Genomic DNA, 15976 nt, shown 5'->3' with positions numbered 1-15976 from the left:
GCTGAAAGCCCAACAGATCCTTCAAAAACACATAACCTCTTCATACTGACAGGACGTGACTGTTTATAAACACCCCCCGAGTGATCCGAACTCGTTTTATAATCATCAACAGAAGGCAAACAGTCAGACAGTATATTCTCTCTCTTTTCCGACAAGTAATTTTTCTTTTTCAAAAGAAAATAGTAACACAGAACATGCTCTTCCCTCACCAATCTTCTCCACCCTCTCTTGCCCCTCGCCAACCGGCACAGAAAGAAAATACAAAACTGATTTATTAGAACCAGAGCAGCGTCGCGGCCGTTGGCCGGACCGCTGTTTATGTCTATAATGCTTGCCGCTGAAACAGGAAGCTCTAAAAATCATTCAACCATTATTTGTCTCGGAGGCGCTTGCTGATTGAGAGTCCCCTGTCCCCACCAAAAAGAACTGCCTTGGCCGAACGCAAGATGGCTGGCACGGAAGGGGTGGAGGGCGGGTGAAGTGTAGCGTCTGCCCACCAGCTCTGAAATATTGCTCAGGCCATTCACTTCAATTTCAAAAAACCGTCTGACCCTATCAGCAACGTCTGGCACTTTGTAACACCAGCAAGAAAACCACGAAGAGATGAATTCTGAAACTCTATGCTTCAGGCATAAGCAGTTTCCAAGAGGGCTTTTCTCCTTGGTCCCTGCCACGTCTTAACGGGACAAGGACCACCAGTGGTGATAGTGGTGGGGGTGCTGATGGGAGGGCGGGGGAAGGAAGGGAGCAACCGGCTTTAAGAAAGTGTTGCTGCCCCTTTTATTGGCAAATGTGAAACAGAATGAGAAAGCTGATCTCTAAAGATGAATTCCAGGGGTGCCTGGGTGGCTCAGCGGGGTAAGTGTCCGACTCTTGGCTTCGGCTCAGGTCGTGATCTCACAGGTCGTGAGTCGGAGCCCCGCATCGGGCTCTGCGCTGACGCGCTGTCTCTCCCTCTCTCTCTGCCCCTCCCCTGCTCGTGCTCTTTCTCAAAATAAATAAGTAGACTTAAAAAAATTAAAAAAAAGAAAAGATGGATTCTACATCAGATCATGGACACGAGCTTTCGACCCGTCGTCTAAAGGAATTATTTGCTAGGGCTTTGCAGGGCTTGGTGTATCAGAAGTTAAGTCTTTTTTTTTTTTTTTTTTTAAATCCATATTTGCCCACAGTGAAGTCTGAGAGCAGATTTCAGTGTGTGTACATGTATATATATGCTCATACACATATTCAATATATATATACTAAACATACATATACTAAGTATGAATATAAATATATGTAATATATAATTTTTAAATGTAAATCAATAGCAACTGAGAAAAAAAGGGGAGAATGGGAGAGTTGATTTGAATACACCTCGTGTCTTTTTTTATATTTTCTCCAGGAGATCTGATTACCAGCTTATTATCTTGAATGTTACCCATGGAACAACTCTGGGGCTGTCAGATAAATTTTTCCTACCCCTCTTAGAGGACTCTGTGATGCAAGGGAGAATGACTTGGGTCCTATGATAATACTGTGAATCATTCAGACCATTTCTTTCTCCATAAAGATGCCTCTCTTTTCGTTCAGGATATCAGGACAGTTTATCCTCTCCTAAAGGTGCCTTCCTTTCGCGTCAACCGCAGTCTTTCATTCATGTGAACGCAACCTCCTCATACTGTTCTCCAAATAATGTAAAATAACTTAAGAATGGAAGTGCCTTACGTAACAAACATTACATAAATACGCAATAACTCAGATAGTGACAGGGTAAATATTCTGCCTGGGAAGACATCCAGAGCAAGAACATAATGAAGGAATTTCATTTTATAAAAGCATTGGGAAGGGGTAACTGTTTTGCAAGTGGAGACTTAAGTTGCCAGGGAGGTCAACATACACATAAATTCCTCCAAGAAATTAAACCCCATTCTAACAGCCGAGAGAACTGGGGACCTCATGGGGGCTGAGCATGGGATCCACACTGCAGGGGTGTGGGGGAGTCCAGGCACTCACTGAGATGAGGCTCTGACAACATGGGCCCCTTCCCCTTTCGAGGGACAGCACGTGTGCATGCCTGATGGCCTTCAAAAGGTTTGGACCAGCAGTTCGAATGGGATCTGTTTTCCTAATTATACAAACCAGGTCCTGGCTATAATAAAAACAGGTGTTACCAAAACACACAGGGTGCAAGAAGAATGCCTTGTCTGTTCACTCATTTATATTCCAGTTATCTACTATGTGTAGCCCCATGCTAGGCTGGCCCTCCAAGGCAAGTTTCAAGTTCACAGATTCTTGGCTTGGGCCGGGGCGGTCCATGGATCCCCAGAAGGTGACCACAAATGAGCCTCAGCAGTCCTGGAAAACGAAACTGTGCAGGGGAAACTCCGCATATAAGCGCATACGCGTATTTTTTTTCCCTTGGGAGAAGGCTTCCAAGGGATTTTCAAAACTTTCTGTGATGTTCCCAAAAGATTAAAAATCACACTCTTAGAAATTAGAAGGAAATTTACACTGGATTCTCTTCCCTCGTTTATGATGTGGTTGATGATACGGTCTGGTAGATTTCCTCTTTGGTTCTAAAATGAATTCACTGGGGCGCCTGGGTGGCGCAGTCGGTTAAGCGTCCGACTTCAGCCAGGTCACGATCTCGCGGTCCGTGAGTTCGAGCCCCGCGTCAGGCTCTGGGCTGATGGCTCAGAGCCTGGAGCCTGTTTCCGATTCTGTGTCTCCCTCTCTCTCTGCCCCTCCCCCGTTCATGCTCTGTCTCTCTCTGTCCCAAAAATAAATAAACGTTGAAAAAAAAAATTTTTTTCTAAAATGAATTCACTAAAGCCGGTATTCCCTGATTGATCGATTTCTTTCCAACTGACTATGTACTCCAACAGGGACGGAAGCACTCACAGATCTCATTGTTAAAATTTCTTAAATGTCTCTCAGCTGCAGCCACGCTATGCTTTCCTGTAACTGCAAATGTCAGTGATCCCTGCCTCAACTGCCCATGTAAACTGACGGAAGCGACTGTTAATTCACCTCACCAAAGAGAACCTCTTTTGACCCTGAACTTCAATTTTCCGGAGGTGAGGGATGGTCCCAGAACTTGTGGTTAAGTGAAAGGTTCTGAACAACAACCTGTGTGCTCTGCATAACCTCTCCTCCCCTGGGAGCTGCTAACTCTTCTTCCATTGTAAAGGAAGAGTCCATTTCTATGGAGACACCAAATCGAAGGGAGAAACTCCCAAAAGGGAAGTATACCCTGAACGAGAATTTAAACTGGCAAGGAGCAAAAGGAGGGAAGGGGAAAAAGAAAGACGGTTCAGACTGCTGAAGCCTTCACCAATATTTTTTAGGGGCCAGTGTTGTCAGCAAGGCCTTAAAAGCCGGAAGGGCAGGTTTCCCCAGTTGCACTGAACTTGAGGTTAGACGTTGTGTGATCCTGGATATGAGCCAGCACCCAGACAGATCAGTTTTGTCGAACAGAGAAAAACCCTTCCACGTCCAACCTCTGGCGATTTCTGTGAGGTTTTCCAATCGGCATGGACTGGCAGCTGGTAAAAAGAAAAGGGAGTTTCTTTTTCTACCCTTCGTTTGGAGCTGAGCACCAAGCCCTTTTGAGAATCCATCGGATCTGTGCTGTTTGACAGAATGCGAAACTGGCACAGAAATGTTTGGACGAGCCAATAGCCAGGACCTTCTCGGCCACTGTGGTGTGTTGATGCCAATGACGTGTTTTCAGGCACATTTTCAAAACCAGAAAATGAAACAGTAAATAGCCTGAAGATCGCCTAAGAAAACGTAATGACACTTTTAAAGGACAAGATTCAGTGAGGAAGATTAAGGCTAATTGTCAAAATTAGCAGAATCATCTGCTCTCTTCGTAATGGGAAGCAAATTACAAAAAAAAAAAAAAAAAAAAAAGATCTGGCAGGCTTCGATGTTGACACTTACACTCGAGAGAGTAAAATCAAGTTGTATTTTATAACTATGGAGAGACATAAGGACACAGAGTCAAATGGGGCCTTTTGACAGCCCGTTTTGTTTTGTAGTACTGACTAAAAAAAAAAAAAACACAAGCCCACAAATAACTCAAGACCAACAATCTACAGGATAACCATAATTGGGTCAAATGTGTAATTAGGGCTCCTATATTTTGGATCGCTTATTATCTCGCATGGGAAGCGGAGCCCATTCCAAACAGATATTGTCCCTTTATGGCATTTTAATCGATTTTCTTGTTCCAGGTTATCAGAAGACAGCCCGGCCTTGGTTCCAGCTATTTCACTCTCTGGGTTTTATGCAAACTCTAGGGCATTCTGGCACGAATCAGGCAGCCAAGTGCAAACAATCCACACCTTGGGGAAACAGTTCACTGTTCCCCAAGTAAACACAATCACCTATTAGTCACCCACTCAAAACAGAAATGGCCAATGGGGGACAAGAGACCAGCCCTCGATGCCAGAAAAGGAAGCATGCTGCTTTCAAAATCTCATTCTTTATGAGCACCGACTAACTGCATCCTGCCTCAAAGCCACTACAGCGCTGCTTGTGGGGAAATGTCACCGGCATGATCCGTTCAAGTTTCCCACACTTTTATAACCCAAACCCAACACGCAGACCCCCATAGACGCGCACTACGATAACAGGACTTTCTCTGGAAATGCAGTGCCGTGAGACTCAGCCACCGTTCCTGATAACGCACATCCACAAGAATTGAAGTGAGATGGCGAGCGAGGCTGGCAGGCAGGCCCCAGACAATAGATAGGGCCTTTGTGTTTTATTGGCTTCTCACCTACTCGGCCAGCCACTCATCTGAAGCCTTCGAGATGTTTTCTAAACACACATCTCTGAATCATAATGTGAATTCCATTTACTGAAAGGCGGGGACTTTTAATATAACAAGTGAACCCATTTAATGACTTTATGCTTTTATACATTACAGCATCTCTCATGCTTTCCATAAGTGGATATAATTTTCTTTGCATTACCCTATTATTAACATAGTTAGTATTATGAACATATGTATTCAATCATGTTATCTCTTTTTTTTTTTTTTTTTCTTTCTCAACCTAGGATGCTATTTTAAAAATGCTCTGGACGGCTAAGATAGCAAAAATGATTGCCCCCAAAAGCAACACACCTTTACCCCTTCCCCTTTTTGACTAGTCAAACACAGATTTTCTTATATTTTGCAATGTCTTTATAAAGAGTAACGATTACTCTTATGTTTAAATGTCCATTGGTTATACTTTAATCTTTTTTTTAAATACAAGAATCATCTACTGCTGTTCAGGCCCTTATCGTGACTTTTATTATATTCAAAATAACTTGTATGCATTAGGTTACTCATTACTATATCGTGAAAATGAGATTTTCAAAACAAACTCTCCTTCCTCTTCAATTAAACTTCTAGTACTTATTGCTATTTATAAAATATGACTTCAGTTCCCACAATGCAGAGAAAACACAATATTTGAAAATAATTGGAAACCAGAGGGGTTTACGGGCCAAAATTCCTCTTTCTGCTCTAATACTTCAGTAATGGGCACAGAAAAATAAAACACACAGAACAGTTCCTTTGGGTAATCCAGTCTTTAACACATTAGCACGAAAATGTTAACTGGGTCTGACCCCTCCCCCAAATAGTAAGGCATCCAAATGACACGAAACAAGGAAGGTGGCAAAATGCCATCAAATCTACCAAACCAGAAGGATATCAACACCGTGTCTTCATATTTTGCCATAAAATGGTAAATTTGAAACCACATTTCAGTAACCATATATTGTATATCCCTTAAAATGATCAGAAGTGCTCATCTGAAACTTGGTCCCTTGTCACAGACAGCTCATGGAATAAGTTAAAGGCTTCTATTGTAGAGATTTTTGATAATTACCAAGTTGAGAACACCAGTTGTACGATCTCAGTTTCCATGATGGTGAGTTTTATATTTTTAAATTTTAGTGAGGACCTGAGGGATTTCCTTGAAGTTCACATTTCATGTTTTACATCTTCCAAAGCAGTTTTAAACCAGCTCAATAATAGAAGGCAACAATGAACCTTGAAAACATATTAAGTTTTAAATAAATATTTTTTAAAAGCTCGATGTAGTGATAAGAACAAGAAAGACTATTTCTAGGGGGGAACTTCCATCACGGAAACTTCTAGAAGGTTTTGAAATTTGTGTCTGTTGCCATGTAAATACTTGTGTTTCAAGTTCACTTTTGACGGATACATACCTCGTCCACTCCGACCGACAAACCTGAGGTCATTGAATCTTGCAACTTGGTTTTTCATGGCTGCGGTGGCATTTCTCAGTTCGGCTGAATAGTTTTCGTCATTGCCTGCCATCACAGTGACCAGAGTACCATCTGGGACATCCCCCAGAGCCACCACCTAAACACCAGCCAAGGGACAAACGCAGACATCAGAAATGTTACAAACGTTGGTGTCTCTGGTGTAGTAATTGCTCTAAAATTAAATGTATATTAAGTGATCCTTTTTAAGTTTGCAAAGGAATAGCAAAATGACAGAAAAGTTATTCACGGGAAGAATTTCTTTGAATTCCATTATGCAGAGCTAAATATAAATTTTCAAGTCCTAAAACATTCATCTAATAAAGCCACATCAGGTCACATGGCACAGTTGGAAGGAGACTGAATGCGGCCAAGGCTCTGGAAAGCTGTGCCTTCTCACGAATGCAATCATCTTACTCGTGCGCATCTGAGAAACGCAATATCTTGTTTTTGTGACTATATAACCTAACCCATTTTTCGCTTGTCCAGACCTCCATTGATGGGCCTGACAGGGCCAACTTTGCTTTTAGGTGTTCAAACTTATTTCTGCCAAAATTGAATTCGATCATTACAACTGAATTGTTGACCGTTCCTGAGGGATGCTGTCCCTCTGCAGGTCATCCTTGAGACCCCCTGCTCGCTTCTCTTATTCTGATTGTCAGTAGCAGGGAATTCTGGCAGGCAAAGGAAAAAAAAAAAAAAATCAGAAGTGTATCCTTTATTACTAATTCCAAAATCAACAGACGTCAGAGAAGAGGGGCTCTCCCTGTTGTGTGCTGCTCTGAATTCAGGAGTGGAACTAGGTGGCATTTTTATATCTGTGGGTCCCCCAGACGTGTCCACTGCATCCTGATAGTTGACTGAGGTTTTCCCCAAACCCAGCTGACCTTGAAGAGGAGTTCCGCTAAGGTAATTGCATAGGAATGGATTTCCTAACAGGGCTGGTGAACAAGACTGGTAGATAAGTATTTTTGATACTCAGGTAATAAAAAAAGCAGTAATTTCCAAGGTAAAATGCTCTGAAGAGCGTGGTGTAAAGATGCTTTGTGCAGTAGTATCCCATCATTTGACCCTTCTAGAAACTATTTATTGGGGTTAGACAACTATTACCAGCTAAATTTCCATTGCTTCTATTTTTTTAAAGTGGTCATAGGACTTCCAATGAAAATACCCCAAGTTCTATCGTTTCTGATGTTCCTCATGGTACTTTCTCAGTCAGTAGTGCATTTGTGTTAATCATTCCAATTATACAGTCGCTTTCTTCATACTGTGTTTGAGTTGGAACAGCAAAGAATTCTCTAGGGATTATTTCTTCCCTGTGTTTTCTACCTCTTCATTTTTACCCAATTTGGGGGTTAATACCTATATTTTCGACCCTCTTTTCCTGTCTGCAAAAAAGGCTGCCATAGGCTCCCTGACAGCAAAGCCATGGTTTCTCGAAATGCCCATCTTCGTGGCCTCCCCGTGTCACCCAAGTGACTATCCATTGCTTTTGTGCCTTGGGATGCTTTAGCTCTTGGGCTCTGAGGAGTCTGGCGGGGAGGACAAGCCATCCCACCACAAGAGACTATGGGACCCGGAGAACCAGCCCACACAGCAGTAGGTAAGCACATTCTTCATCTGTCTTAGCACACTTGCTCTCTCAAACACCGTCTGGGCCTTTTATCTTTCTTTCTAATCCTTTCCATCCCAACGCTGGGCATGTTTTCTACGAAGGAGATTTAAAAACACAGCTATTTATTCCCCAAGCACCCTCTAATTAGATATTTAGTTCCCATTAGAAGCGTGTTTGTTGCCTTTTAATTAAGAGCAGTAATATGACAATTCCCTTTTGTTTCGAAAACATCATTGAACTAAATCTCCCTGATCAGTTATTTACTTATTATTATTATTTTTTTTACCACTTTTTCTATCCCCACAAAACGTGCTTGCTTTATTCTGCTTTTTTCAGTCTCTTAAAAATTTTTCCACTTTTTTTTTTTTCTTCACTATTTTCACTTCCCTCTGTAAAATTAGCTCACAGTGTTGAAATGCTCTCCTGGAACACATATTTTTACTTCCTCGTCCCCATCTCCCTGTGATGACCCGGCTTCTCTATTTTAATCCAACCTTCAGTAAGTATACAAGCACTGTATACTTAATTACATGGTTTTCAAACTCAATAATTCGCTCTTGGGGCAGAGTCTGCAAAGAGGTTGAAGTAAGTAAATCTTGTTGTATAGCTTCCCAAACGTATTCTAAATCACCTTCCTCCCCCTGGCTCCTCTCACGATGCTCCACGCCTGTGCCTCTCTCATCTTTCCAAGACTATCTTTGTCAGTAATTTGGCAAACTTGTGAGACCTTCATCAAGTGGAAACAAATATAGAGTAAAATGATCATGGTGGCTAAATATGAAAAGGTTGTTGATGTTGGAATTTAAGACCAACAAAATTAGGAGTTTAACTCCTACCCCTCCCTTTCTAAAAAAAAATGCAACAAAAGACAGAGATATTTGGGTGCCTGAAGATCATTTATTTGGTCTTTTATCGATCTCAGAGGGATTTTTTTTTTCTTTTGTCTTTTTGCTTTTGGCAGGAGGAAAGGGGAGAATATTAAATCCGGGGAAATTACAGTAATAACGTATAACATCTAATTGTTAACAAGCCTACTTAGCCTAGATAAAAAAATTAAAAAATTAAAACTAACACGTCTGCTAATTTTATACAGATTGTGTCACTGATAGGCAATAAGGAGAGAATAAAAAAAAAAAAATCTAACTTCAAACAGAAAGAAAGAAGGAACTGGAATGAAAAGCTATAAACAATAGGTAAGGAAACACAAACATTTACATTTCACACAGACCAAACAGACAAGAAGGGACTTGCTGGCCAAAGGATATCTCATATTTTGTTTTACTTCTCTGTTTTTAAAGTATCAGGAAGTTGGGCAAAATATCAGCCCTCCTAGGTACCGTAGTGAATCTCCCCACACCGCTCTTGGCTGGCCTGCTCACACATTCAGACTGGCATTTTAAACAACTCTAATTAGGTTGAAATTACAGTTACAATTCATTTATTTCAAATCCCTTAATTTTCCAGAGTTTCAAAGAAAGCTGTGGAGTGGAACCCAGAACTCAGCCAAGATGACATTTAATGCATGCCCAGGGACTGAAGTCTTGCCGATAGAAACATGACTTCTTTCTTTCTTACAGAAAGTATATGACTATTAGCATCCAAAGCCTCTGAACTTGTTGAAGGCATGTTTATGCCTTCGGACCCTGGTGAGCCAGGGCCTAAACAGACTGTAATATTGCAGTATTAAAAAAAAAAAAAAAAAATCCTAAGTCATCTAAATAGCTTTTTTAGGCTGCTTCTGTAAGTAGTGGGTAACACGTAGCAAATTTAAGATTTTCACAGTAGGAAAATATGTATCTTTTCTATGCTAAAAAATAAAGGTGTTCCATGGGAAAAATGAGGGGGGGGAGTTACATTTTTGGGGTCCAGGACAAGCAAATAGGCATATTTTAATCTATTTTAAGGAAACTTCGTAATCTGAAGTCTCCCTTCCATTTCAAACATTAAAGCAGGGGATTTACACATAGGATTTCGGAAGGCTAGTAAAGAATCACTTACATGCTCTTTTCATCAATACCATCAGACTTTATCATTGGTTCACATTTTCTCCTCCATATTACAGGGAAAACAATCATTCTTTACCGATTAACTTCTTAAAGAGATTGTCTGGGGCTTATTTAAAATCCACATTTTAAAGTAATAATGTCTATGGAAACTCTCTGGGAGGAAGGTAGGTGGCTACGTGGGGAGTGGAGCCAGGGATACACAGGGAGTCAACTGGGACGGAGTCACGTTTTGAAGGCTAGCTTGCTTTTTCCCCCTAACCTTTGGGCTCCTTTCCTCGCTGAAAATTCTGTCTGCTCCTTCGGTTGTGCAGGGAGCAGGCTTCCTCCAGGAAGAGGCCTCTCTTGATGGGGACGCAGTGGTGACAGATACTACTCAAGTGGCTACATTTCTGCAACGTCCTTCCCTTTCCCTTATCTGTCCTCAAGACCCACTTGAACTTTTTTCAAGAGAACTCTACATGGGTCATTTAGGAGTCTACCAACGATCACTCAGTAAAACAAATGAGATTGAAAAAAAAAAAAAGTGAATCGTCAAAAGTCATTTTGAAAAAGAAATCTCTTTGGTTACTAAGATTTCTGCGAAAAAGAACTCCCGGGAGGCTCATCAAAGCAAGTTCTAGGATTTTCTTTTCAGGCTTTTAGAAGAAAAAAATATATATATCCTATATATCATATATATATATATATATATATATCATATATTATATATATATACATATATATGTATATATATACATATTTAGAGTAGCTTGAGAAACTATATCACTTCACCCCCTGAAGATTATTAATCACTTAGTGTTTTGATATATTTGGGCGTTGGTTCCCTGGCGGAGGAGGGGACATCCAGAAGAGATTCTGATTTCACCTCAAAGGAAGACACAGGGCTGTTACAACCCACTCCCTTGGTAGGTCAGGGGTATTGGGTTTAAATGACCCTTTGGCTGATCATCAGCCTGTCTCCTCCCTCAGCTCTTATCTGAAAAGTGGCCCCGGGGCCGGCCGAGCCCTGTCAAGTCCCCAGTCACAGAAGGGACTTAGTCTTGTTCTGTGGCTAAAGGAGCTTGTTTCTGTAAAGAGATTAGAATGATTGAAAATTGACATGGACTCCCAGCCCAAATCTACAGAGATGCAGGACAGCAAGGAAAGAGTCCAGTGGCTTTTCCACCTCATCCTCACTCCCTCCCCCTCCAAAACTTCTGTTCTCAGAAAACGGAGGCAATTCTATAGACAGAGCCAATTACACATTTTGTTTGGTCTTAGAAATCATAATGTTAAGTTTAGAAGGTGTATAAAGCTTAAAAATAAAGAACTCCGACAGTACTGTATAAAAAACTGAACACTATCCACTGTAACTAGATCAAGATCCAGTAGAGGCCTGGAACTCTTAAAAAGCTTATATTAAATTAATCTCCCTGAAAGGGCACAATCTGATCTTTACAGCTCCCTCCCCACCCCCCACCTGCCTTTCTTAGTCCTCAAAATGAACAGGAAATGACTACGGATTGTACTAAAATGTTGGTTGCCCCTTCGTAAACCCACCCCAAGACAGAAGAATAGAATCCCCACCGCCAAAATTAAATTTCTACTGTTTGCGGTCAGGGCTGGGGCGGGGAGGGGGGGGGCAGTGGCGTTTAAAAATGCCGGGTGTTGTTGATAATATCCCCGTTCAAGGGCAAGGTTCTTTAAAGGCCGCTCAAAGCTAGGGCGAGATCAGGGGTGGAAGTGAACGAAGACCTCTCGGGCTGTTCAGCAGAATTTGCGGGGTCCAGGCCACCCCCTCCCCAGACAGCAATGCGAGCGGATTAGACCCCGGCTGGCTCGCAGAGAAGACAGCCTTGCCACCTTTCGAGGCCCCGGGCTTAATCTAGGTGAGCCGGAGATAAGGTTCAGGAGGGTTCCAGGAAAAGAAACAGGATTCGCTACTTGCGGCTTGTGGCAGGCGCAGACTAGAAGCTGCAAAAAGTCTTCAGAAAACTTTTGCAAACTTAACTACGCCCTCCGCGGACTTTGGACATGCTAATTTCGATGGGACTGTTGAAGAGCGAGTGGGGGTAGGAAGCCCTGACAGTTTTCCTTGTCAGTTTATATTCACTGACCCTAAAGTAGAAAAGTATCTTTACTTCCTGATGCCTCCATCGGAGCGAGGCAGAATGGCTTGGGTGTCAAGCCAGCGCTGGGGGGGGGGGGGGGAGGGGGGGTTGGGTGGGGGAGAAGCATGGGAGCAGACGGGCTGGCCAGGGCTGGGTTATAACTTTTTCTGCTTTTCTACTTTGTAGCAAAGCTAAGGACCTAAGGACCTCTGTCAGGGAGGTCCCGACCGGCCCTCAGTGGACGTCCTTGGGGGGCATCCAGATCTTTTTCAGTCCACCCTGGAGGCGGCCCCTGCGGGTCCCCCAGCACACACACACACCGAGGATCGCCAGGGCAACCCAGCATCCCCGGTGTCCCGAGAGCAGGAGGATGGACCAGGGGCCGCGGGGGGCAGCGCCGGCCCCTTTCTAGAACCCGGCCCCGCCCGCCTGGCCGCTGCCCTCCGGGATCGCCCCCGGCCTCGACCGGCCTCCGCCTGTCCCCCCGCCACCCGCTCGCGGCCCGGGCCGAGTACCTTGAAAGCGATGGGCAGGGTCTTGTTGCAGCGCCAGTGCGTGGGCAACACGGAGCAGAGGAAGTTGGGGCTGTCGGTGCGCACCAGCTCGCCGGGGTGGTCGGCCAGCACCTCCACCATGCTGCGGTCGCCGCTCCTCAGCTTGCCGGCCAGGGCGGCGCCGGCGTCCGGGGCGCCCAGCGGCAGCGCCTCGCTCATCTTGCCCGGGCTCAGCGCGGTGGAAGGCGGCGTGAAGCGGCGGCTCGTGCTGGCATCTACGGGGATACGCATCACAACAAGCCGATTGAGTTAGGACCCTGCAAACAGCTCCTACCAGACGGCGACAGGGGCGCGGATCTTCGGCGAGCAGCTCCAGGGAGACCAACATACAAGTTCAGGGGCCTTTATTGCTGCGGGGGGGGAGGGGGACTGGGGGAGGCGGGAGACCAAGTTACTGACAGTCCAGGAGGGGGAAAGTTCTATTATGCCGGCCAGCCTCAGACCCGGCAGGGCTCCTAGCAACCGACCGGTTAGTGCTTTAAAAATTGGGCGACTAGAATCCAGAGTCAAATGCCAAGGGAGACTATCTTCTGAGTCTTGCTTTGAGAATTTAACTTCAGTCTTTGGCTGTTAAAGAAAGTTCCCGGAGGCAAAATTCCCATACGCTTTCTAAAACATTTATACGGAGAGCGAAAAGACCAGCAAATACATAATTTGGAAGTTCCAGTAGGTAATCGCCTGTCAGTTTTTTGTTTTTTTTTTTTTTTTACTTGTTTGCTTTTGCGGGTGAGTTTTGTCTAAAGTCCTAATACGACACAAAATATACGAGTGTCTTCCATATACAGAGCCACTCTCACATGCAAAACTGGCTTCGGTCCTCAAAAGCAAGAGCTGCGACTTCCAAAGGTCATGCTACTAATGTATGTGCACGTATATATAAATATATACATATGCTCTACTTCATAAAATATTTACAATTCAATCTGTAGAGAATTTAAACACAACAGAAATCCATTAATGTTCACTGCTGATTTTTTTTTTTTTTTAAGTAGCCTTGAAAATAAGCTTCAGTAGTTGAAGAAGGGCTGGGCTGGAAATACTTGTCATGTTCTCTTAATAATTTCTGGCAAAATGCTCAGTTCAGAGAATTCAGCTTTTCAAAAAAGAGCTAGTCTTAAAAAAAAAAAAAGAAAAAAAAAAGTTCCAAGTCGATGACAGTCAGGGTACAGCTCTCCACATCTGAGAACTCGGGTTTGGGGATGTTGGTTAAGTTTGTGGCTGATCCTGTGGTTGGTGGGAGTTGAGCAGCAGCCGAGTCACACGCACGCAGACACGCACTCTTCCCGAAGCCAGCCACTGTCTACATCGACTCGGTGAGTCAGCCCGACTTGGGCAGTAGCGAGACGATCTTCCTCCAACGTCGCCTCAGCGCCGGCTGGTTAAATGCCCGGACGCGCCTATACCTACGATCACCGCGTAACCGCAGCAGGTGGAGCGGGCCTTGAGAGGAGGCTCCGCAGCGCAGATCGAAACAGACGCGATGGTTCGAATTACACACGCAGTCACACTCCCACGCACACTCCCACGCACATGCAACTTCACGGCTCGCCTCGAAGCCCAGCACACTTTCTCCTGCAGTTGTCAAAGGAAACAACCGGGGAAAAGTTCACAGGCAGGAAAGAAGTTGAAACATCCAGCCAAGAAACCAGTTCATTCAAAAGTAAGAGAGAAAGAAAAAAAAAAAAAAAATCGTAGCTCCAACGCAGGTCAAGGAGAAGCAGCAAAGGTTGACTTTCTTCTGGCGTCCCCAGGAGGCCCGGGAAGAGGTGCCTGCCGGCGCAGGGCCGGGCAGCGTGGTGCCCTGGCTGGGTCCGGCCGCGGGGCGCCCGTCCCGCCTAGCGCCCGCTGGCTCTATGAATGAGAGTGCCTGGAAATGAACGTGCTTTTACTGTAAGCCCGGCCCGAGGAATTCCATTCCCTCAGCTCGTTTGCATAGGGGCGGCCGCCGGCCAATCACAGGCCTTTCCGGTATCAGCCAGGGCGCGGCTCGCGGCCGCGGGCTCCTGGAATTGGCCCGCGCGCCCCCGCCGCTGCCGCGCGCTACTGTACGCAGCCTGGGTGGAGAGTCCCAGGCTGCCGCGGCCTCCCCGCGCACCCCGCGCACTCGCATCCACGCACACACACGCACACACTCACACATTCGCCCGAGGCCCCGCCCTGGTGCGGACCGCGGCCCTGCGTCTCTGCGCCCGTGCAGCGTCGCGCTGCCACCGGCCCGGGGCTGCAGTGCGCAGCGGCGCCACAGGCGGCCGCGGTCTGGAGACCAGGGAGGTGGAGAAAGAGGAGGCCGGCCGGCCCTGGGAGGGCTCGGGCCGCGCGCCGCGCCCGGAACGGCCCGGGCACGGAGACCAGCTGGAGGGAGGCGCCCCCCGCGCCTTGGAGATGAAGCGGCCGCCGCGAGGCTCCCGGGATCGGTACCGGAGCCCCGGGGCGGCCCCGGGCCCTGAGCGGCCACCCAGGGCCGAGCCTCTGCTTCCCCGGCGTGGGTGGGATTCGGCCGCGAGGGGGGCCGGAGGGCCGAGGGCCCGGCCGAAGAGCGGCTCCGCGGGGCCCCATGGTCGGGTGGGCAGCTGCAGCGAAGTGACGCTGATTCATTTAACGAGGCCAGACGACTCTCGGTCTCCCCAACATGGTTTTGTGTTTTTAGTTTTCTCTCTTGGTTTGCTTTCTCTAATTGGTGTTTTTCACCGCGTCCGGGCTGCGGCTTAATTACGCAGCGCGCCTCAGTCTGAGTGCGCGGTGCGGCCAGCAAAGGAGTGTCCCGATCAGAAAAGACCCCAAAGAACAAGCGACGGGAAAGAAAGTTGAAGGCATCCGCTGGGCTGGCACCCCGTCCTCGGAGCGTCGGCTCCCCCGCAGGCGGCACGAAAGCCCACCGCTGGGCCTAGGTCGCCCTAGCCCCGCACCCACCTCCGGCTCCCCGGAAACGGCGCTGGCTCCTTTCCCCGCCCCCGCGAGCCGGAGCGGCCTGGGGTGCCGAACCCACCCCGGCTTTGCGCGCCGGCGGGAACTTCCCTTGCGCCAGTCCCCGCGGCGCCGCGGGCATTTTCGCGGAGCTTAGAGGGGGCCCCGCCCCACCCCGGCGCCCGAGGCCCGTCCCTCCCCTCCCCCGCCCCGCAGCCACGGGGCTCCCTGGCACCCCGCGGCACTCACCCCCCGCCGCGGGGGAGGGCGCCCACCCCGCCCCCAACACGGAGCCCTCAACTTCGACTCCCGGGAGCTGGGGTCCCTCACCCGCCCTCTCCCTCGCCCCCCCGCGGGGCCCCTCCCTCCAGCCGCCTCCTTCCCCGCTGCGGGCGCGCGGCTACAGTGCCGGGGACGGCCGCCGCCGCGCGGGACTCTCCTCGGGCTCTGCCGCTGGGGCCTAACGGAGGCGTCGGCCAGGGCGGGCCCGCCGCGGAGGCCCTTCCCGGGGGCCCAGGCGGCTTCCCTCGCCCC

The 15976-nt window shown here is 47.0% G+C and overlaps 1 protein-coding gene across 7 annotated transcripts in view; it reads right to left on the bottom strand.

The window, feature by feature from the left end:
* Positions 1–15976, bottom strand: part of RUNX1 (RUNX family transcription factor 1) — a 260177-nt gene that overhangs the window by 83840 nt on the left and 160361 nt on the right. For 5 of the 7 annotated variants that reach the window (XM_045501443.1, XM_045501444.1, XM_045501440.1 and 2 more), the window contains 2 exons: positions 12500–12753; positions 6217–6373 (listed from right to left, as the gene is read on the bottom strand). In XM_045501443.1, coding sequence (XP_045357399.1) covers positions 6217–6373; positions 12500–12753 — 411 coding nt within the window. Of the gene's footprint in view, positions 1–6216; positions 6374–12499; positions 12754–15448; positions 15600–15976 lie in introns of those variants that run through there. The other 2 variants (XM_045501438.1, XM_045501442.1) reach the window with 1 other exon arrangement.

This window comes from Leopardus geoffroyi, chromosome C2, assembly GCF_018350155.1.
Source record: "Leopardus geoffroyi isolate Oge1 chromosome C2, O.geoffroyi_Oge1_pat1.0, whole genome shotgun sequence".
Taxonomy (NCBI): domain Eukaryota; kingdom Metazoa; phylum Chordata; class Mammalia; order Carnivora; family Felidae; genus Leopardus; species Leopardus geoffroyi.
Note: the sequence above shows the minus strand (reverse complement) of the source record. Positions and strands in the feature narration are given on the sequence as shown.